Genomic DNA, 20,985 nt, shown 5'->3' on the forward strand with positions numbered 1-20,985 from the left:
GGGTTTAAAGCTTGTTTTTAATTTAACAGGCGGTCGAGAAAACGGCCCTAAGTCTATAAAATTTTAAATATATTTTTTTTTATAGATAAAAGGTATATAAGCTAATTGAATCATGGCAAGTTTAACGGTGATCGCTGCGCTTTTAAATATTTACATTTTTAACTGCATGTTAACATTGTGGATTATTTAACATAACCAGTGAGACCCTGGTATTTCAGCAGGCTTGTGCTCAGGTCACATTTTTGCAGCTGTCAAACGGTCATACTGCGAGACTGGAGCCAATCGATTGGAAATTTCTGCCGCACGTCTGGGAAATAAATAAGTAAAAAGCCGAGCTGCTTGCTTAAATTTTAATTTGCAGCTTGCAGCCCCTCCGATCAGGTAAGTCCGTCCCCCATTTACACGTACCGCACTTGAAAGCCACGCCAATGAAAGCAACGAGAACCGTGAGAAAATGTGAACCCTAGCCGCCGCCATCTTTTTTTTGTGTATGCGTTAGGGCCAGAAAAAATGCCAACGCCAATAAAGAAATAGAGAGAAAAACGGAAGATATATAGAGGTTACCTGGTAATCGCGCTCCTTGCTCTGCTGCCTAAATGTTTTCCCTTGCCCCGTAATAGCTAATAGCTTCTCTCTTCCCTTGAGGTAACCGCGTTTGTCCGCCGCCGTCGTCTTCGCCCAACCGCGATACTCACATACATACAAACGACGCAGCGCCGCCGCCACTGCCGCCGCCGCCGCGTAGATAGGAATTTATTCGGGATTCCCCCACCCAGAGTGCTAGAAACGATATAACCGTGGACGACCACGCTGCGGAACCCGCTGCCGCCATGCCCGGAGCCGGCACGTTCAAGTTGTTCATCGGGAATCTCGACGAGAAGACGCAGGCGACCGAGTTGCGGGCGCTCTTCGAGAAGTACGGTACCGTCGTCGAGTGCGACGTGGTGAAGAACTATGGCTTCGTCCACATGGAGACGGAGCAGCAGGGTCGCGATGCCATACAGAATCTGAACGGTTATACGCTCAACGAGTTCGCCATCAAGGTGGAGGCGGCCAAGAGTCGCCGTGCGCCGAATACACCGACCACGAAAATCTTCGTGGGAAATCTTACGGACAAGACGCGGGCGCCGGAGGTGCGGGAATTGTTTCAGAAATACGGCACCGTCGTCGAGTGCGACATTGTGCGCAACTATGGTTTCGTCCATCTGGACTGTGTCGGTGATGTTCAGGATGCCATCAAGGAGCTAAACGGTCGCGTCGTCGATGGCCAGCCGCTCAAGGTCCAAGTGTCGACCAGTCGTGTGCGCCCCAAGCCGGGCATGGGCGATCCGGAGCAGTGCTATCGGTGCGGAAGATCCGGGCATTGGTCGAAAGAGTGTCCGCGACTGTACGGCAGCGCCGGAGGCGGCCGGGAGCCGCCCTCACCGCTCAGCGCCGGCGGCTACAGGGATCGCATGTACGGTCGTGACCCGTATCCGCCACCGCCGCCGGCGTTCCTGCGTGACCGCATCATGGATGGCTTTAGGGTAAATTCAGCAACCATTTGAACCATTCCCCCTTGAACAAATCATCCAACCATTTCCTTATTTCCCATGCATGGTACTAGTTTGTTCATCCTCTAATGTAGCTTTTGTTTTCCCTTCCCGCAGGACTATGACTACTATGACCGCCGCTTCGAGGATTCACGCGATCTGTACGAGCGTCGCTATCAGACGTCGCGCATGCGCGACTTCCCGCCGCCGCCCATTTCGCGCCGCGAGCCCATGCCCCTGCCGCCCCCCCTGAGCGGCAGCCTGCGCTCCTGCAGCGTCTCGCGCGGATACGACACCATGTTCAGCCGCCGCTCGCCGCCGCCGCCGCGCAGCAGCAACGGAATGAGTCGCTACGGGTAGGTGGCACTTGAAATTATATGACTAAAACCATGACAAAGTGGTTAAGTTATGTGTTTTCTTAAATGTAAATAACTGTTGGGTGGAGAATGGCAATTAGTTTCGATGAAGCCTGTCTTGACCCTATAAACCACATTTTTGCGTACTTCATTTTAATTTAATTTATTTAATATCCCAGCGCTACAAGTAATAGTAACATTAGGTTCATAATATAAAATTAGTATTATTTTTAAATTATTAAAACAATTTTTCTCACGTTCTTATGTATTTATTTTTTGTAGTGTCTTAACTAATACTAATTTTTATTATTTTTGAATTTTTTTTAATATTTGTTATTAATTTTTTTGTAGTTATTTATTATTTTTTTCCTAGTTTCATAATTTTTTTTATTCTTTTTATTCTTACGTATTAATTTTTTGTAGTGTCTTTGTACTAATTTTTATTATTTTTATTTATTATTTTTTTCTTAATTTATTAATGTTTTTGTTATTCTCTTTATTCTTATGTATTAATTTTTTGTAGTGTCTTAATTAATACTAATTATTATTATTTTTAATTTTTTTTTTTTAATTTATTAATATTTTTTTCTTAATTTATGTGTTAGTCTCTTCTTATTTGCAAGAAAAAGTATCCAAACAGTAAACACTTTTACTTTAAAATATATTGCGCTTATAAACAATGCATATATGAATGACTAGAGGTTTCTTTGTTCTTGCTTGCAAATCAAGCCCTGGAAAGTTCTTTGTCAGCGTGTTTCAATGGTGAAACTAGAAAGCGAAATATTGAATTAAAATATCATAAATATTTATGTGCCTGCATATACATTTCCATTTGAAAAATAATATATTTAGCTTAACTTTAAAGCAATTGAAACATTTTCTAATATGTTTATCTTTCTCCCCTCTTTTTAGCTCCCCCACTCCACACGGCTACGAGGACTTTAGTCGCGACGCCTTCGACGAGCGCATGATTTCGTCTCGCGGAATACGTGGTCCATCGCCTCCGGGTCGCCGATACGCGCCCTACTGAGATGAGTTTTACTATCACGGCAGCAGCTGAGTGGCGGTTGCACTACCCATGCCCCTGCCCTTGTCATTGTCCCAGCCGATGGGGCACACTCTCTATCACACAACCGGCAGTCAAAGGACGGCGAATGGGGACTGCTGGCTGCTCTTCTGGTCGCCAGCGGCGTACTACCATCAGCAACACCATCAACAGCAGCACATGCTGATGCCGACGACGACGACATTTTCACAATTGTGGCTGCCGCCTTGGTGAACCACGCGTATTTTACTAAGCCTAAACTAACCATAATTCGTATACTTAAACAAGAAGATGGAAACACTGGTCGACGCATCCTCCTTTCATGCAAACCATGCCTAAAAGACTAGACAACGACGTGCTCCCCCCCAATACATCCACAGAGATTCGAGTACCAATAAAAGCATAAGCAGTCGAGAAATATGCAAAAATAAACATGTATTTTAAAGCTAGTTTAAGGGGCAGTATTGCAACGATTTGTGTCTTAGAGCTACGCGTCGGCGGTTAGCGAATGGTAACTGCCCTTCTTCACCGAAACGGTGGACTCTTCTTCGGGTGAGTGGTCCTCCTGCTTGCCACCATTCTGCTTGTTCAGTTCTTGCAGCTCCACGGGAGTGGCCTTCTCGAATGTCGGAGGGATTAGCAATCGACTAGAAAAGATGACGAGGTTTGATTAATTCTAGGGAATCCCCGATAAAGAAGATAACTCGACTCACTTGCTGAACTGCAGCCAAAGCATTGAGACGAACATCATGAAGGAGGTAACGTAAAAGGTCCAAAAAGTGCCCAGCCGAGTGTAGATGGAACCCACGAAGAGTGGACCAAGGCAGCGGGACAGACAGCCCGAACCGGTCAGAAAGCCCATCCAGACGCCCTGCGGCCGAGGCCCCAGAACCTTGGAGAATATCGTCTGGATGAGCGTCACACCGATGGGATAACCCACCGAGGTGAGGGCAAATCCAATGAGGAACTGCGTCAAAGTCAAAGCGGGCAGTTCGCTGCACCACGGCTGCGTATCAACGGGGCAGCCTAAGAAGAGGGGATCGTCCTTGGTCAGATTCAGGCTGGCATTGAAGGGCTGCGCCAATTTTGGCGGATCCGGACCCCAGGGAACGAAGACCGCGCGACCTAGGAACATTAGCGAGAATCCGCCCCAGATGAGCACATAACGTTCGGAAATGATCTTGCACATGGGTCCAATCAAGACAAATGTGATCAAGGAAACAATGGCTGCGGTGGTCATCATGATGCCCATGTACCAAAGGGCCTCGTTGTCGGTCCAAGCGAACATGTCCATGGTCAGGGATGTGCCTAATCTGTGGGTAGAGATAGAAAGTCATTTCATCTCCAGGATTTCTCATTATCAAGGCAAAAGAGCCCTGCGTGAATCATTCAATTTTTGTTATATCTATTTAAAATAAATTGAATGTTTTTCTAATTCATTTCGAATTGAATGAATAATTTTTATGAATATTTTGAATTTGCCTGATTTTCTTTGTGCTTTCTTTTGAGAACAAAAAGTGGCAAATTTTTAAGAAATCAATGTCAAATAACATTCATGCAGATTTAACCACAAAATTATGGCCCTTTCTTCCTTAAATTATTTCGGAATTCATGCCATTCATTCATTCAATTCTATTAAACTCAAAATGCAATTCATTCAATTCTATTAAACTTAAAATTCTAATTAATTCATTCATATAAAACAAAAAAATTCAAAATAATTCATTGATAATTCTACAAGGCAACACAACTCACGTCTCCAGCAGAACAAAGTTGAAGACCAGAACAAAGAAGGCGACAATCAAAGTCCAGGCGGAGTAATAGTTTGGCTTGATGCCTTTCCAAGTCTCTCTCTCCGATGTCCCGCCCTGAATGACCATGACCTCGCGAGCGGCGATCTTGTGCTCCTGAAAGGAAATCACTGTGAAAAACAACTTTTACCACAACTCAGTTAGCTGGAGATTCACCTCGAAGACCCCGGGAAGAAACATCACAATGTTGCCAATGCTCATCACCACATTGATCCAACCGGATGCGGTGTACATGTTGAAGTGCATCAATCCGCCCAGCCAAATGTGCCCCTCGTCGCCGAGTGGAGTGACGACCGCCTGGAGAGTCGGTCCAATGATGAATCCGAGGACCTGGGCGAGTGATACCATGGAAACCGCATGCGTGCGTTCGCTGAGTCGCGTGGCAGCCGACAAGTACGACCGGCACAGGGCAATATTTGCGGAGCTGACACCTATAAGGAATCTTGAGGAGAGCATCCAGTACTTGACGTTATCCGGGCGCAGTTCCAGCGAGGAGTATATGCCACTGGCCAGGGTGAACAGCGACAACGAGATGAGCAGCGGCAGTCGAATCTTGCCCAGCTTATTGCCCCACCAGCCGAAAATGGGGCTGAAGATCATCTGTCCCAGCGGATTGGCGGCCACAATGAGACCCATGAACTCCTTGCCAGCAGCGGGATCTAGCTGAAGAGAGATGGGCTTGAAGGACCAAGGGATCACAATGCTTTATATACAACTCCCACCTTGTTGAGGTAGGGCCAAATGCCCGTGAGAATGATGCTGAAGCCGAGGGCCATCAGGAACATGGTGAAGTAGATGATGCGGACGGAACGCCAGCGCTGCTTGTACTCCTCCAGCGTCTCCAGGCCATCGTCCACGTCCTCCGGCAGTCTTTTGGTTTCGAAGCGAGCGGACACTCGGCGGGCCAGCTCCATGATGGGTTGGATAACTTGTGTCTTGGTGGGTGGGTTAGATTGCTATGAAAGACTATGTTGGATCTCAGCGCCACTGAGTCATTCTGTAACTGAATTCGAAAACATTATTGGAGTTTTTAAAGTGAATGTGTCAGATTTTAGACATAAGTTCCTTTTGTTCATATCCGCTTTAATTATTTATTTTGAGTAATAGGTCTTAAAGGTCTTTTAAAAATAATTAATCAAGAAGAATGTTAATTTAACCCATTTCTTCATATAATTAATTACCAAGTTCAATCCTAACTAGTTAATCAGTTCATAAATTTTTGTTTTAATGAAAAAACTTTCATAATATTTGAAGTTTTAATGGATCTCAAAGCCACTGAGTCATTCTGTAACTGGATTCGAAAACATTATTGGAGTTTTTAAAGTTAATGTGTCTGATTTTAGACATTAGCTTCTCTCCTTTCCGCTTTAACTGTATTTATTTCGAATATTAAGTTTTACGGACCATTAAGAAGGTTTTTTAAAAATAAGAGATCGAAAGGGATTTAAATTAAACCCATTTTTTTTCGTTTAATAAATAATCAAGTTCGTGCCATATTTAAAACTAAACTATTTAATCAGCTTAATCATTTTAAAAATAAAAAATAGATAGGGATGTAAATTTAACCCACTTTTTCATATAAAAAAGAATCAAATTGAGATCATATTTAAAACTAAACTATTTAATCAGTTTAATAAGATATTTTAAACATAAAAAATCGAGAAGGATGTTAATTTAACCCACTTGTTCATATAATAAATAATAATGTTCAGGCCATATTTAAAACTGATTTATTTAATCAAATTAAAAATGATCGAAAGAACTTTAATTTAAACTTTAAATTAATGAGAAATCATAAAGCCCTAATCGGTTCTCTAGAACCTTGAATATTAAGTGGATTATCTGCCAGCCGGTGCGTGATCATCCTCTGAAATACCGAAGATATGGGCAACAGTTGGTTGAACTTATCACATTAATTGCTGAAGATAAAGGCAGTCGGTGCCCGAATAAAGCAAAATCCAGCTGTTAGTAGTTATCCGTTGCCATGTGAGGGTGTTTGTGAGTTCTTTAGTAAAAGTCACTATCACTGTGAGTACGCCTTTGTTTTTGTTTATATGGCATGATAAGGTTCGAACGCAACCCGTCGGTTTATTACATGATTTTATTTATCAGAGAGGGACTACGCCTCTCGCCAGTAAAAAAACTTTAAAATTAAACCAAATTTTTACTAAACTAAGCCATTAAAACTCAACAAGTGTTTGGAACTTTTTCGATAATGCAACAAGTGCAGCTATTAGCCATATCACTCAGTACAGGCAGACTTTTTATTCTCTACTTCCTAGTTTCTCAGTGGAAAGTCACGGCTTCATAAATCAATTTAAGATTGAATATAGGTTTCCAATTGATGCACTAGGTTGTTTTTTGTGGAGAGCCAGATTCTCATTCTGTTTCTCCAGATTCTACACACGCATACACACATCTTTTGAATACTAGATATAAGATAGGCGACCGTTGATCTCTGGTTGCTTGGTTTTTGCTCGCTTAAAATTCGCTTTGTATTGGCACCGTTCTCTTTGATTTCTAATTATTTCGGCTTTTAAATAATTATTTGGCTCGCGCCGACAATTTACTAGGTTGTTTTTGTACACACATTGAAAAACATACACTCTTTGTTTTTTATTGGCTCTGGGTCGTTACTCTCTCACTCTCTCATGACACTTTGTAATGTTTAACCACTCACAACATCACCCAAAACGCATTTTCTCCGCTCCCAATGGCTATATACTATACACTATATGTTTCCCCGCACAGTAAGAAGACAAAGTAACCCCCCACCGCGGATCCTCTCTTTTCACTTCATAATCCCTTTGTGGGGCTTCGAGCGGGTAAGGTAATGCACCTTTTACCAATTGGGTTCGGGTTCTCACAACTACCTGTTGCAGCGGAGCAGCGACAACCACTGAAGATGAACGGTCGCGGCAGACTGAAGACGACGCTTGTTGCCAACAAATCGGATGAAATACAGAGCGGGAGCTAAAAAGAGAGGACCCCATCAAAACAAAAAAAAAAGATAACCCCCACGCCCGAAAGTATGTTTTAGTTGTCGGATATACAGAGGTTGTAACGGTTTTATTTTCAGGAGTTGTCTTTTAGTAAAATTTCTAAAAAAGGATAAAATTTTTTTTTAAATAAAATAATTGTTACTATTTCCTATATATGTCATTGTAAACCTAAAATACTGTACCTGATCAGCAATAAAATAATCTTACCTAAGAGATCCCATTAGAATATTATTATTATAAAAGGACAAATTAACACAGAATATACAAAAAATTATAATTAGACAACATCTATTAACTATTACTTATGTATGCCATGGTAAACTTAAAATTCTATACCTGATCAGAAATAAAATAATCTTACCTAAGAGATCCCATAAGAATATTAGGTTAAATTAAAAAAAAATTTAAAAAAAATTGCAAGGATAACCTAACAAACTTTAATAAATAGAACAATTAAAATTTAAAACTGCAAAATTTTAAAAGCCATTAGAGTTACTGCGACTGCAGATTGATACAAATTGCTAATTTATTTTGTGATTGCCCAAGATGCCTTAAAAATATACAACAAAATATGAAGGTAAAAGTAAGGGATATTAAATAGGTTTAAAATGTAGTTTCGGGACTACCTCTACATATTCCCCCGAGCCTGCTGCAGACGCATGAGACGCCGCTGCCTCAACCAGGGCAGCAGGAGACCTCCTCGCTGGACAGGAAGTGCCAGTGGAGCTCGAGGTGCTAGGTCCATTGGAGCAGCCAGGGTCACAGCCTCCGGAACGATCTCATTGCGACGTTGATTACGGAAGTTGGCACTTGGCCTCCGGGGCACACGTTCCTCCTCCTCCTCCTCCTGGTGATTCTTCTCCTGCGGCAAAGCCTCGTGCATAATATTCAGGCTGAAGACATCGCCACTACGGGGATCGTTCGAGAGATGACTCACTGTATCCTGGAGCACCCGGGGAATCCGCTCCACAACCTGCAGAGCATCGCGGAGGGGTCGAATCTCTCGCTCGGGTTCTTTGCTCGCCTTACTTTTGGCCATCTTGCGGGCCAGAGGACTCTTCTTGTTCTTCCGAGAGATTTGCTCCTTCTTGAGGGGAGCGGGACGAGTTAGACGGGGAGCAGCCTGCTCCAGGAACCACGGCTCACGACGCACCGGCTCCTCCAGCGGAGTCTGGCGCTTGAAAGGCGATGGCTTGGACTCCCTTGGCTGCTTTTGAGCCTTGGTGCCCAGGGGCGAGGGTCTCACCAGGGAGCTGGCAAAGTCATTGAACCACTCCAGGTGATCGACGGACCTCTTGTGCCTGGTGACCTCCAGTTCCGAAGCTTTGGAAGCGGTAACCAGGGTGTTGGCTATAGGTTGATTGTCCGATTTAATGGAAGGCTTGTAGATGGTTATGTTGGAGCGACGGCTGCGAGGCACTTGACCCGAAGAGGAGGCACTCCTGGCCACCAAATCGCGCTTCTGCTCGAACTGCTGGGCATTGCGCACAAAGCGATTGCTACTCGGCCCCTGGATGACTATCTCAAACGGGAGATTCAGCGTCTTGGCATTCAGCTGCATGGTGCGGATGCACTCGGTATCGGAGTTATCATCATTGCACTCGCACAGACACTCCTCGCCGCAGTAGAAGCCCAAGCAGCCGCAGTGCTCGCACAGAGCCTTGCAATTCTTCTCGAGCTTCGACTCCGTCAGGGGATTTACCCGGCGCGTGGCCACCGTCGATGGGGATTTTGTGGTCGTGGTGGGTACGGCATTCGCCTGGAGATGGATAACCGCCAGAAGAAGTAACAACGTGTAGCCACAGAGGCTGCTCTTTCCCGTCATCATTGTGGGTGCTCCAATTCAAACTGTTTGCCCATTTGCGCTGCACAACCGATTTTATAACGCTGACCAGGTGAAATCGTAGATGTTCGTGACTGACAGTTGATTCTAGATTTCAGTTCGCCGGAATTTCTGCTGACTTCGTGCGATCTTGAGACATTTCCCAACTGGGTTCTCCAATTGAGTACTATTTTTTTGGCACACTTTGGCGTGCCAAGGCCGAATTCCCGCACTTGAACTTGGCCCAGAACTTGCATAAATCTTTGTTTACAGCGTTTATTACAAAAGAAACCAAATAACGAGAAGCCACTAGAAGTCATTAGCGGCGCTTGCCCTTTCCCTTCTTGCCACCGCCGCCGCCGCCACCGCCGGATGCACTCTGTTGTGGCTGCGACTGCTGGTGGTACGACTCGCCGCCCGGTTTGTTCTGGCGCGTCTTCAGCTGCGGAATCTTGCTGGCGATGTGCAGCATGATGGACTCGCGCGAGGGGAAGTCTGCGTTGAAGAGCGTCCCATCGGCATTCCGCAGCTGGACGCGCACACGTCCGCGGAACTGGAGCTCGCTGCTCTTCTCGCGGCAGTACTTCATGTTCTCCATGAGGAACTGCAGGTTGGACACGGACAGCACGTCGCGGATCTCTATGTAGGTGGGGTTCTCCACGCAGTTCTCCTTGGGCAGCCGGCGGCCCTCCTGGCGGGTCCTCTTGCTGTTGATGTAGGCGGGATATATGCAAATCCACCTGTAATAACAATGGGGACATGTGAATGGGCGGACTTTGTTTGGTTACTTTTCACCCGGTTCCTACCGCTCCATCTCGTTGTGCTTTATGCTCGGGTTCCAGTTGGTTCGCATGGGCGCTGCAGCAGCCATTTTTGCAGGATTTTCGTTATAAGTTTATGGGAATTCTAATTAATGTACCAAAAAGTAAGCTAGAAAGCTGTATTTTATTTTCCACGCAGGCAAAATAGGGATGGCAATGGGGGAGAAAGAGTAATCGATAACATGCAAGAAATCGAGTATTTGGATTGGCTTTTTTAGATTTTTTTAGATTTAAATAATTTGAAAAATTCTTTTTTATTTAAAAGTATGCAAATCTAAGCACAGGAAAATCGACCAGCTTTTAAACACGTATAGTTAAAAAATAAATAAAACGATCCTTCTGCGGCACCGTGTATTTCGATTTAAAAGGATAATTACAATATTATGTACAAGAAAAGTGTAGCTTATTTGTTAAAAAAAAACTTAAATTTAAATAAATGAATTAAGTTAAGGGTGAGTCATAAATATGGGCTTTTAAAAACCAAAAATATTGTCAACATCGTGAATTTCGCTTATACCAAGTAAAAACTTTGATTAACTTCTTGTTTAAGATCATGTATGTTAAAAAATATATGTATTTTTCTATCACACCGGAATAAATTAATGTTTGGCCATTTCCCGCCAAACGCTAGATTTCTCATCCCTGGTAGAATCGATAGTTGCACAAAAAGCACTCTCGAGTCTATCGACTCGCGTACACCTCTAATACGCAGGCCGCGGAAGAACTTCAATAACAGTCTGTTTTTGGTCTTTCCGTGGTGTGTATTTGCCCTGATCCGTGCGGATTAAGCGAAAATCGAGTTGGACCAGCGACGAGCGGCCCACAAACAATTCTAGTCACGCGTGTCGCGGAGCCCAGCGGTAAACAAAAAGCACGCCCCACCCCGCGTTCGGTTCGCCCGCCCCCCGCAATCAAAACAACAAAAGCACATACACGCAAGGCCACGGCGGAGCGACAGCAACAACAACAATGGAGGAACTGAACAGCATATTGCAAAAGACCAAAGATAAATCAACGCTAAAGGAGCAGGATGAGGTACTTATCCCACGGCTTAATCCTTCCGGACCCCTGAACTTTGACATTTGAAAGTGGCACCCCCGAAAGACACTAACTAACTAGCTCTCTCGGCCTTCTTCTCTTCTTATTCCCTGTCAACCCACAACCCACACCACCCACTCCTTTTTTGGGGTTTATTTACATGTGGCCCACGCACAAAAATGGCCAAACGCTATCCAGATTCTGCTGCAGCCCTTCACATACATACAACAGATTCCTGGCAAACAATTCCGCTCCGAGTTGGCCTTGGCCTTCAATCACTGGTTGCTCATACCGGGCGAAAAGTTGGCGCAGATCGGGGACATTGTGCAGATGCTGCACAATTCCAGTTTACTGTGAGTATATCATTTATATATAGTATACAGCTGTGGTCGGATTAATAGCCCTAAATTGCATGCCAATATATCAGCATTGATTTAGGAACTTTATCGTTTTGTGGCTGTTTTTGTATACTAAGTAATGGGTGACTACACACATGACATTATATTAGAATTTAGGGATTTTTTGAAAAGAGTTGTTTAATTTAAAATGAATAGTTGGGAAAAATATTTGCCTGACTTTTTAATTAAATACTCCAAATTATTTAAAACTTTTAGTTCTTGTCTTATAAAATAATCAATTGTTCATTTTGTAAATAATTATTATTATTATACTTATAAATGTCTGTATAAAATTGAGTAAACTGGGTTATTAATTAACATAATTAGCATATTATTTCACTAAAAAAATATATTTAAACCACAAATGTCATTAAGAAACCGTACAAAATCCGAGTGCTAATTTTATGGCCGTACTTAAATACCTGTCGATATTGCACGTCAACTAATCATGCATTTAATTCTTTGCTTTTCTGGTCTGCACTCTTGTTTGTACCCCAAAAAACCCCCAACCGTTTGACCCCTCACCCTGTTTTTACCCCTTCCCAGCATGTTTAATCTTTCTTCACACTTGCACAGCCTGTATTTGTATACATTTAGTTTATTTGCTTTGTTTAGATGGATTCCAGTTAAATGCCTAATCGAGTGTGAAGTTCTTAGGGGAAGTGATGACGGGGATCTCTTCTTGCCCCAAAAATATAGGAAACATATAGAAATGCTTGCCATATGTGCTCGCACGAGAAGTTCTTATCAACATCAGCAAGCAGTTCATTTCCATAACGCGCATATGTTGTATAAAACTTTTGTATTATCATTTGGTGGTGACTCACTCCGGTCCCCCAAATAGATTTGGCCATATTGAGTAATGTTCTCGCACGTTTGTTGGCTATTTTATTTAAGCAGAGCACTGTGCGATGGCCTCAAATCAATTTCCAAATTTCATCATGAGCCCGCAGGTTTTTCTGTTTACAATTGATTTTCTTTGCATTCCATTGTCGAATCCGAAATTGCATAAATTATTTAGATTTTTCTCCAGGCCCCTGGGTAAAATAAAATGTGAGGAATGGGATAAAAGAGCTCTGGCTTGGCAACGCCACAATTAAACTTTGAACTCGGCCAATTGAAGTGTCTGCCGCTTTTCAATTAAAGTCAGTAAAACGAATCGAAGTGGCGACTATCTTCAGGCAGCAGCTAAGGAAGTATTCATGTCTTTTTTCGGGCTAATCGTGTCCTGCCTACGGCCACCTGTCGCCTTCAAACACTCTGAAATGGCCTTAATTCGGCTTAAAATCCCCAGCATTGTTCCTTGGCAGCATTCCCATTCGCAGTCTCATTCTCATTCCCCCAAGTGGCCCGTATGTTCTTGGTGTTTTTTTTTTTGTTCCTTTTTAGTAATGCATTTTCATATTGGCAAAAACTTAGTTTTACAACGATGCCAGCAGTTACAGCAGTAGTCAGTAGTGCCCAAGTACCCCGACCCACGTCCGTCATTCATGCACTTATGCCCATTGTCAGTTAGTCAGCCCGTCGCCAGTCGACAGGCATTGTCACAACTCTTGCCACGCAGCACGCCCACTGTTTTCCCCGTTTTCCTCATTTTCCAGCCTCCGCTGCCTCCTCCTTTCACCCCTTGTCCTTTGCATATCCCAGCCCCTTTGTGCGTTGTCGCTTCAACGCCCACGCCTTCATACCATACCATCATACCATCCAATCCCGACCCATACCATCCATATTCCCTACCAATGGCTTTGCCAGCTTTGGCGGAGCGCAAACATTTTTTAATTACGCAAATGTTGAGCTGCCCAGCTCGTTTTACCCGCCGGGCACCATAGTTATTGAAGCGATGGAGGCCTTAAAGCGGGGCTTAAATTTACACATCTATTATGGGGCCACCGTATGTTCATAAATATGTATGCTTAGCCTGCCAGGGGATGGGGAGGGAGTCGAAGGGGAGGAACACCTAGTGGGGGAGTCGGTGGGGGACACGTGACGAGTTCTCCTAACTTTATACACGCTCGAATTGGTAAATTCTATTTAAAACCCCATATTTTTTATTCACTACGTGTGCATATGGTGTAATTTGAAATTAATGGTTTCACAAAAACATCTGCTGATTAGTAAATTATCGTATTTCCCAGCGAATACAATTTTGGAGTGCATAAGTAAAGAGTTAAGCATAATAAAAATATTTATTTTTATTTTAATTCCACAACCACAAAATTCTTTGTAATCTTTTTAAAAACTTTAATGTATTCCATGAACTATTTTTTTGGAATTTTACGATCATAAATATATTATACACAAGAATGTCTCAAACATTTTATGGAAAAACTTCGGGAAGTAGTTAGCAGTAGTTTAAATTTAAATAAAAGTAACTGCCTTGTACAAGATTAATCAAATCACCGCTATTATTATAATTCCACAACCACAAAATTCTACATAATTCTTTTTGAAAAGCAGTCCAATTAAAATGTTTACCCAAAATTAAGACTTAAACATTTTATGAAAAAAACGTAGAAAAGTAGTTAATTTTAAGGTTGAATAGAAGTAACTGCCTTGTTGTAATCAACTGACAGAAATTATAATTCCACAACCACAAAATTCTTTATAATTCTTTTTGAAAACTGGTCCATTTTTTCTTAAAGAAACCAAAGTTTTTCAAATTTAATTTCCCATTTAAATATTAGAAAAAAATGACTTAAACACTTTATGAAAAAACGTAGAAAAGTAGTTAGTTATAAGGTTGAATAGAAGTAACTGCCTTGTACACGATTAATCAACTCACAGCTATTATATACCTATGTGTTCTTGATACTAACTTACAGCATTGATGATATTGAAGACAATTCGATCCTTCGCAGAGGTGTGCCCGTGGCGCATTCCATATACGGCGTGGCCAGCACCATAAATGCGGCTAACTATGCTTTGTTCCTGGCGCTGGAGAAGGTGCAACAGCTGGATCACCCGGAGGTGCGAACGCAACCCGAGATCCATGGAATGGAATGTCCAGTAATTCGCATTTTTTTGCAGGCCACCAAGGTGTACACGGAACAGTTGCTGGAGCTGCATCGTGGACAGGGCATGGAGATCTATTGGCGCGACAGCTTCACGTGTCCCTCGGAGTCCGATTACAAGCTAATGACTGTGCGCAAAACCGGCGGCCTCTTCATGCTGGCCATCCGCCTGATGCAGCTGTTTAGCTCGAATAAAGAGGACTACTCCAAGTTGACGGCTATTCTGGGCCTGTACTTCCAGATACGCGACGATTACTGCAACCTGAGTTTGAAAGAGGTGAGGGGATAAGAGACTACATGCCAAAATCGGTTAATCATAAATGACATTTCCACGTAGTACACGGAAAACAAGAGCTTCGCTGAGGATTTGACAGAGGGCAAGTTCGGTTTCCCAGTAATCCATGCGGTTCGCACCCAGAAGCAGGATAAACAGGTTTTGCGTAAGTACCAGCACGCGTACTGACCTCACCCAAAAGGCTTTCCACTCATCAAGCCGGGGGCTTATGGCTATATCCACAGACATATTACGCCAGCGCACGCACGACATTGAGGTCAAGAAGTACTGCATCACCTTGCTGGAAAAGCTGGGCAGCTTTCAGTATACACGCAAGGTTCTGGAGACGCTGGATGCGGAGGCGCGGGCGGAGGTTAGTACTGAAGGAGCATTAAGAGAAATAGTAGTTCCTTGGAACTTGGTTACTTTGGATGCACTCATAAAAATGAATTTCTAAATTTTAGAAATCTCGGCCTACCTTTGAAAATAGAAAAAAATTTCTTGGTATTAGAAAATTTGCCTTTAAATATAGAAAACCTTTCTTGATCAAGAAAATTAAAAAAAAAATTTCTAGATTTAAAGGAAATTCCTCGATTTTTTTTGTGAGCAATGAAGTATAAAAGTTTATATAGTATAAACCTTTACATTCCATTTGTATATTCCTTGGATAAGTTATAACTATAAGTTTAACTGAAAATACACATTCCAAAACTAGAATTAGGGGTTCCTTGGAACTTAGATACTTTAGATACTTACAAAGAGCAATAACGTATAAAAATACATTTAGAACAGGTTTAGAATTAGTCTATACCTTATTGGTTTTACAAATTATTGCTATAAATTTAGTTTATAGAATCATCCTTATCAGATATAAATATTCCATAACTAGAACAAGCTGTTTATTCCCAACTAATAATTACTATAATCTCTCATCCCACACAGGTAACTCGGCTGGGCAACAATCCCTTCATGGACCACCTCCTCAACAAGCTGCTGTCGTGGAAGACGAGCGACAGCGCCAGCATCACGCAGTCGAACCAGATCAATCACAACAACGTCTCACGCAGCAGCCCCAACCAGAACACGCTCAATTGCAATTAGCAGCCAAAGAGGCAAAAGAGGGAGCAGTCGTGAATTGCGAACGGCAGAGCCTCTTTTGCCGCCAATCCGAGACAGCAGCAGCAGGAGGCCACCGCCTGCCTCAGTGCGCCGTTGTTGCGTTTCCTGCAGAAGCTGAAGATATTCTGAGATTTATGTTCCCCTTGGCCAACCGGAAAAAACCCACAGAGAACCCTTTATTTTCAACCAAAACTAGAGCGATGAGAACGGAAATGTATGGATAAATTTAGAGGAATGTAATGGAAACAGAAAGCACAGGGATGGAAAAGAAAACCAACAGCAGCCTTACACAGAGAATTGTTAAGCCAAAAGTAAATTGATATAAGCCAAGCTTATCAGTGAGCTAGCGAAGAGCAAAAAGCAAAGAGCCATAGCACAGCTTTCCAAGAATTTGTTTTTGTTTAATTTTTAACTTAGTTTCGCTTTAAAGTTACTTAGATAGTTACGGTGGCCACGACGGCTCGATTAGTTTCCTTCCTTTTGCCCAGAGAATGAATGGGGTCAGGCAAATCTCGCAGAGCATTAACTTAATTATAGGATATGCAACTTTTTTTAGCTCTTGTATTTCTAAGTGTGTTTCGTATTCGTAACTCGATTCTGCAAGCAATTTTCGATTTCTAAGTGTCATTTTTAAATCTAACTCACTCGGAACTCAATGTGCACTTCCTTTATCGACGTTGTTCCATTTTAATTGTTATACAAAAGGCAATTCGTATACATATGTACTATTAACGACAAATTGTTAACGTTTTATGCAACAACTACAAAAATCAACACAAAAGAAAAGCAACTATATATTGAAATAATAATAATGATGCACTGCACAGCAGATTTTTGCACATTGCACCACCTAAAAAGTATATACATATATTATATATAAATATATATATTTTTATTGTAGTTATACACTTGAAAAAAAACGGCAAGAGAAACCACATCAAAAAGAACAAGAGGAGTAACCAGATTGCTGAAGAGAATACGAAAACAAATTGTAAACTATGCGAACATTTTATGGTAGGAACGACAACTAATAGCCGAGAATTTACAGTGCACGCCCAGATGCAGCTAAACGCAAGCGCACCTAACATTTTGCCCATATACCACTAATGAAAGCATTGAAATATATGTATATGTATTTAAATAAATATTTATGCCAAGTTGTCAACTTAACAGGAAGAGTTGGGGATCTTTTTTAATCATTTAAAATATCCATTGAATGGATTCAATGAATTATTTTGAATTTTTTGTTTTATATGAATGAATTAATTAGAATTTTGAGTTTAATAGAATTGAATGAATGAATGGCATGAATTCCGAAATAATTTAAACGACAATTACTTTTGAAGAAGAAAGGGCCATCATTTTGTGATTAAATCTGCATGAATTTTATTTTCTAAGCAGTTAACATTTATTTGTTAAAAATTTGGCACTTTTTGTTCTCAAAAGAAAGCAAAAAATCTGACGATTAAAAAAAATTCATAAAAGTTATTCATTCATTCAATTCGAAAAATTTAATGATTCACGGAGGACTCTATTTATTTGGCATATAAAAACAACTAAATCTCAAAGACATTCGACAGACGGCAAAGGTAACACAAATAAATGTAGGTTTTTAAATTTAAGAATATTTATTTAAATAGAAAACAATATAACGTTGAATCTCGTTATCGTATCCTTGGTATGTACATAAGTTAGCCTTAATTACTTATCGCTACTTTTTCTTTTCCAGGAGACTAAGAATCCTGCTCAATCATGTCCATCAGCTGAAGAAACTCCTGCGAAGCGCCATCGACTCCGTTTTCCTGTTCCTCGAAATCTTCATAATCTTCGTCCTCCTGAAAGAGAAAAATGTGTTAATAATGGAATGGCTGATACCAGTTTTTAAACCCACCTCGAAACCAAAGCAGTTGTTGGCATTAATATTCGATTTCTGGGCCGGCTCACGTTTGACGACCACTTCCTCGTCACCGTTGACCAGCTCCACGACCATCACCTCGCCGTCATCTCCCTGAAGTTCCACGGTGAAGTCCGAGTTGTCGGGCTCCTCTTTTATGTGAAACGTCTTGGTGCCGCCGGGAGCTCTAAGGCGACGATTGATAATCCTGGGCTGCTTCACGGAGCCCGCCAGCCTGGCCTGTTTGTTGATAATCACAGGTGCGGGCCTTGTAGTGGGTAGGATTTCTTCACCATCTTCATCTTCTTCATCCTCTGGCTCGATTTCGGCCAGGTCATAGCTCTCCGGGTTGTCCTCATCTCCAATTTCCTCCTCATCTATGTCAACGAATTCATCACCGACCACCGTGATGACAGTTCCATCCTTCTGCAGACGCACATTTCGGCCCATCTTGAGGCGGCGCTGTTTTTCGCGAGCCTTCGCTGCATCGTCGTGCATCTCCATGTGCCGCATAAGATTACCCTTGTGGGTGAACTCCCGCGAGCAGCTGGGACACTTGTGCATCTTGGCGCGCGGCACAGGCGGCTGATACTCATCGTTGTGCATGAGATTTATGTGCCGGCGCAGCAGTTGATTCTGGCGGAAGGCCTGCGGACACTGCTCGCAGCGGAAGGGCTTCTCGTCCAGGTGGATGAGCATGTGCGAGGCCAAATGGCGTTGGGTCACGGAGGCGTAGCTGCACAGCTTGCAGCGGTAGCACTTCTCGCCCTCGTGCGATTTCACGTGCAACTTGTACTGATAGCGATCGGGCAACTGTTGGCCGCAACGCCGGCAAGTGATGGGCTGATCGGAGGTGTGCATGTGCTTGATGTGGATGCGGAGGTCGGCCTTTCGGCCGCACGTCGTCGGACACAAGGTGCACTGAAAGACGGGCTTGTCCACCACGCTGTGGATGAGCTTGTGGGCCTTCAGCGAGTTGGACTGCGTGAAGCGCGACTTGCAGATGTCGCACTGGTACTTCTTCTCGCCCGTATGGATCACCAGATGCCGCTTCAGCTTGAACATGTCCTGCGAGGCGTACGTACAGTGCGGACACTGATACGGTCGCTCGCCCGTGTGGCAGGTCATGTGGCGACGCAGCTTGGTCAGCTCCACGCTGGCGTAGCTGCACTCCGTGCACTTGTGCGGCTTCTCCTTGGTGTGCTTGTAGCGCGTGTGCCGTATCAGCTCGCCGCTGGTGGTGAAGGCGCTCTCGCAGGACTTGCATTTGTGCGGCTTCTTGCCCATGTGCGTGTTCAAATGGTTCTGCAGACCCACATTCGAGCGGAAGGATCGCTCGCAGATGTGGCACTTGAAGGCCGGCTCGTAGTCGTGACTCCGGCAATGGCGCGACATCAAGAACTTCTTGTTGGCCGTGTACGGGCAGTGCGGGCATACGTACTTTTGTCCCGCTTGGTTGGCAGAACTTGGCTTTAGCTTTACTTCTTTGCCGCTGACCACAAAGTCTAGGTCCTTCTTGTCCTCCTCCTCCGTTGCTGCTCCTTCTACTCCTTCCTCGAACTCGTAGACCTCATTCTCGTTGGCCTCCAGCACGGATGAGGCTGCCTCCACGTCGGCAGAGTCCACTGCATAGTCGGATAAATCGGTGATGACCGAACCGAGATCGGGCTCATCCACCAGCTCCTCGATCTCACGCTCCAAATCCATGGGTTCGGGTTTTGGGGCAATGGGGTTCTTTCTCGGCCTGCCCCTGGTGGCGGGAACTTTGGGAGCGGGAGCAGGTGGAGGTGGTAGCTCCTTCGGCTTAACCACAGATGCTGCTCTTGTAGAACGAACGCTGATGGTCTTGGGTTCCGGTGGCTGCTTCGTTGTGGCGGCTTTTGGTGGCGACTTGGCTGGGCGCAGATTGATGGCTAAGGGGGAAGAATCAAGTAATGAGATGCTTAGGATTGGATACCACTGGATACCCACATTTATTGGTGGCCTTGCTCACCACCGATCGTGTGGCTTTTCCGGGCTTCGCAGCCGCTTTTTGTAGCTTCTTTTGCAGCTCCTTTTGCTTCTTGGGCGTCGTCTTGATGTAGCAATTGCCCTCGTCATCTATGAAGTACTTGTCGTCGTCGTCGTCGTCCTCTTCCTGCTCCTCCTCCTGTTCCGACCCAGGAGCCTCCTCCTCCTCCTGCAATTCCTCATCCTCATCCTCTGCGCTAATGGCCTTTAGAATCGTGTGCACCACCTTGTCATCGCCGCTGCCCTCGGTTTCCTTGTGGAAATTGTTGAGGAACGACTGCAGATCCTCGGAGTCCTCGGCCTTCGCCTTTCTTTTGGGCATTCCTACGCACAAAAGTTAGAGTTCAGTGGTGGCGACCCACAGCGGATGGCCGAGAGCCCCCAAGAGGGCGCCTATCGATTTCTCGCCGCGACCAATTAAGTTCCCCAGTTGATTAACTACTTACCGGCACTTAATTACCAACGAAGCTTGGGTTAAACACAGTGAAGATTTTTGTTATTGTTGCTTATTTCGCGTTTTTAATCGCTCCAACTGAAACAGCTGCCCATTTCTAATAAAAGATGGCGACATATAGCATCAGTAGCGCCAGTTATCGATATATCGATGCGGTCAGTATTTGTCATCGCTAAGTACGCAATTACCATGTTTATGCGCACGCCTGATCGTGAAATATCGTTTAGTTTTTGAAACAGTTATAAGACTCTGAGAATATCAGATACAAATGTAATACTTATGATATTTTAAGTTATTTTCTAACCCTTGTTAAATTCATTAATACAAGTAGAGAATTTATAGATGATTAATAAATAATTTGGTACGTTTGTATGTATGAGACTCAATGAGAAGATATG

General features: G+C 43.5%; 6 protein-coding genes across 9 annotated transcripts; 2 read left to right on the forward strand and 4 right to left on the reverse strand.

Moving 5' to 3' along the window:
• Positions 1–231: 231 nt before the first annotated feature.
• lark (RNA-binding protein lark) lies at positions 232–3,365 on the forward strand. Its single transcript, XM_017153993.3, has 4 exons — positions 232–381; positions 646–1,526; positions 1,650–1,888; positions 2,801–3,365. Exons 2-4 carry the CDS (start codon positions 831–833, stop codon positions 2,916–2,918), a joined length of 1,053 nt encoding a protein of 350 aa, XP_017009482.1. The 5' UTR covers positions 232–381; positions 646–830; the 3' UTR covers positions 2,919–3,365.
• Cln7 (CLN7/MFS domain-containing 8) lies at positions 3,352–7,669 on the reverse strand. Of its 2 annotated transcripts, none has more exons than XM_017153991.3 (6): positions 7,584–7,669; positions 5,467–5,747; positions 4,901–5,407; positions 4,689–4,840; positions 3,647–4,246; positions 3,352–3,580 (listed from the first exon to the last, which is right to left on the reverse strand). In XM_017153991.3, the coding sequence occupies exons 2-6, from the start codon at positions 5,656–5,658 to the stop codon at positions 3,421–3,423; spliced, it is 1,611 nt and encodes a 536-aa protein (XP_017009480.2). In that variant the 5' UTR covers positions 5,659–5,747; positions 7,584–7,669; the 3' UTR covers positions 3,352–3,420. The 2 variants fall into 2 exon arrangements, with proteins under 2 accessions (XP_017009480.2, XP_070072046.1); XM_070215945.1 differs by having other exon boundaries at positions 7,618–7,634.
• Positions 7,670–8,217: 548 nt separating this feature from the next.
• On the reverse strand, positions 8,218–9,719 carry LOC108065861 (uncharacterized). Its single transcript, XM_017154091.3, has one exon. The coding sequence runs from the start codon at positions 9,572–9,574 to the stop codon at positions 8,375–8,377; it is 1,200 nt and encodes a 399-aa protein (XP_017009580.2). The 5' UTR covers positions 9,575–9,719; the 3' UTR covers positions 8,218–8,374.
• A 111-nt stretch (positions 9,720–9,830) lies between these two features.
• On the reverse strand, positions 9,831–10,538 carry Srp19 (signal recognition particle 19). Its single transcript, XM_017154092.3, has 2 exons — positions 10,375–10,538; positions 9,831–10,308 (listed from the first exon to the last, which is right to left on the reverse strand). Exons 1-2 carry the CDS (start codon positions 10,437–10,439, stop codon positions 9,888–9,890), a joined length of 486 nt encoding a protein of 161 aa, XP_017009581.1. The 5' UTR covers positions 10,440–10,538; the 3' UTR covers positions 9,831–9,887.
• A 541-nt stretch (positions 10,539–11,079) lies between these two features.
• On the forward strand, positions 11,080–17,399 carry qm (geranylgeranyl pyrophosphate synthase quemao). Of its 3 annotated transcripts, XR_001770320.3 has the most exons (8): positions 11,082–11,424; positions 11,626–11,780; positions 14,648–14,792; positions 14,853–15,113; positions 15,174–15,276; positions 15,356–15,483; positions 16,053–16,540; positions 17,131–17,399. XR_001770320.3 is itself a non-coding variant. In XM_017154082.3 (7 exons), exons 1-7 carry the CDS (start codon positions 11,359–11,361, stop codon positions 16,209–16,211), a joined length of 981 nt encoding a protein of 326 aa, XP_017009571.2. In that variant the 5' UTR covers positions 11,080–11,358; the 3' UTR covers positions 16,212–17,399. The 3 variants fall into 3 exon arrangements, 2 of the variants coding, with proteins under 2 accessions (XP_017009571.2, XP_017009570.2); XM_017154082.3 differs by having other exon boundaries at positions 11,080–11,424; positions 14,684–14,792; positions 16,053–17,399; XM_017154081.3 differs by having other exon boundaries at positions 16,053–17,399.
• Positions 17,400–17,834: 435 nt separating this feature from the next.
• On the reverse strand, positions 17,835–20,708 carry CTCF. The gene is made up of 4 exons (XM_017154080.3): positions 20,580–20,708; positions 20,095–20,457; positions 18,121–20,036; positions 17,835–18,064 (listed from the first exon to the last, which is right to left on the reverse strand). Exons 2-4 carry the CDS (start codon positions 20,453–20,455, stop codon positions 17,963–17,965), a joined length of 2,379 nt encoding a protein of 792 aa, XP_017009569.2. The 5' UTR covers positions 20,456–20,457; positions 20,580–20,708; the 3' UTR covers positions 17,835–17,962.
• Positions 20,709–20,985: the final 277 nt, after the last annotated feature.

Source organism: Drosophila takahashii, chromosome 3L (assembly GCF_030179915.1).
Source record: "Drosophila takahashii strain IR98-3 E-12201 chromosome 3L, DtakHiC1v2, whole genome shotgun sequence".
In the NCBI taxonomy this organism is placed as follows: Eukaryota; Metazoa; Arthropoda; class Insecta; order Diptera; family Drosophilidae; genus Drosophila; species Drosophila takahashii.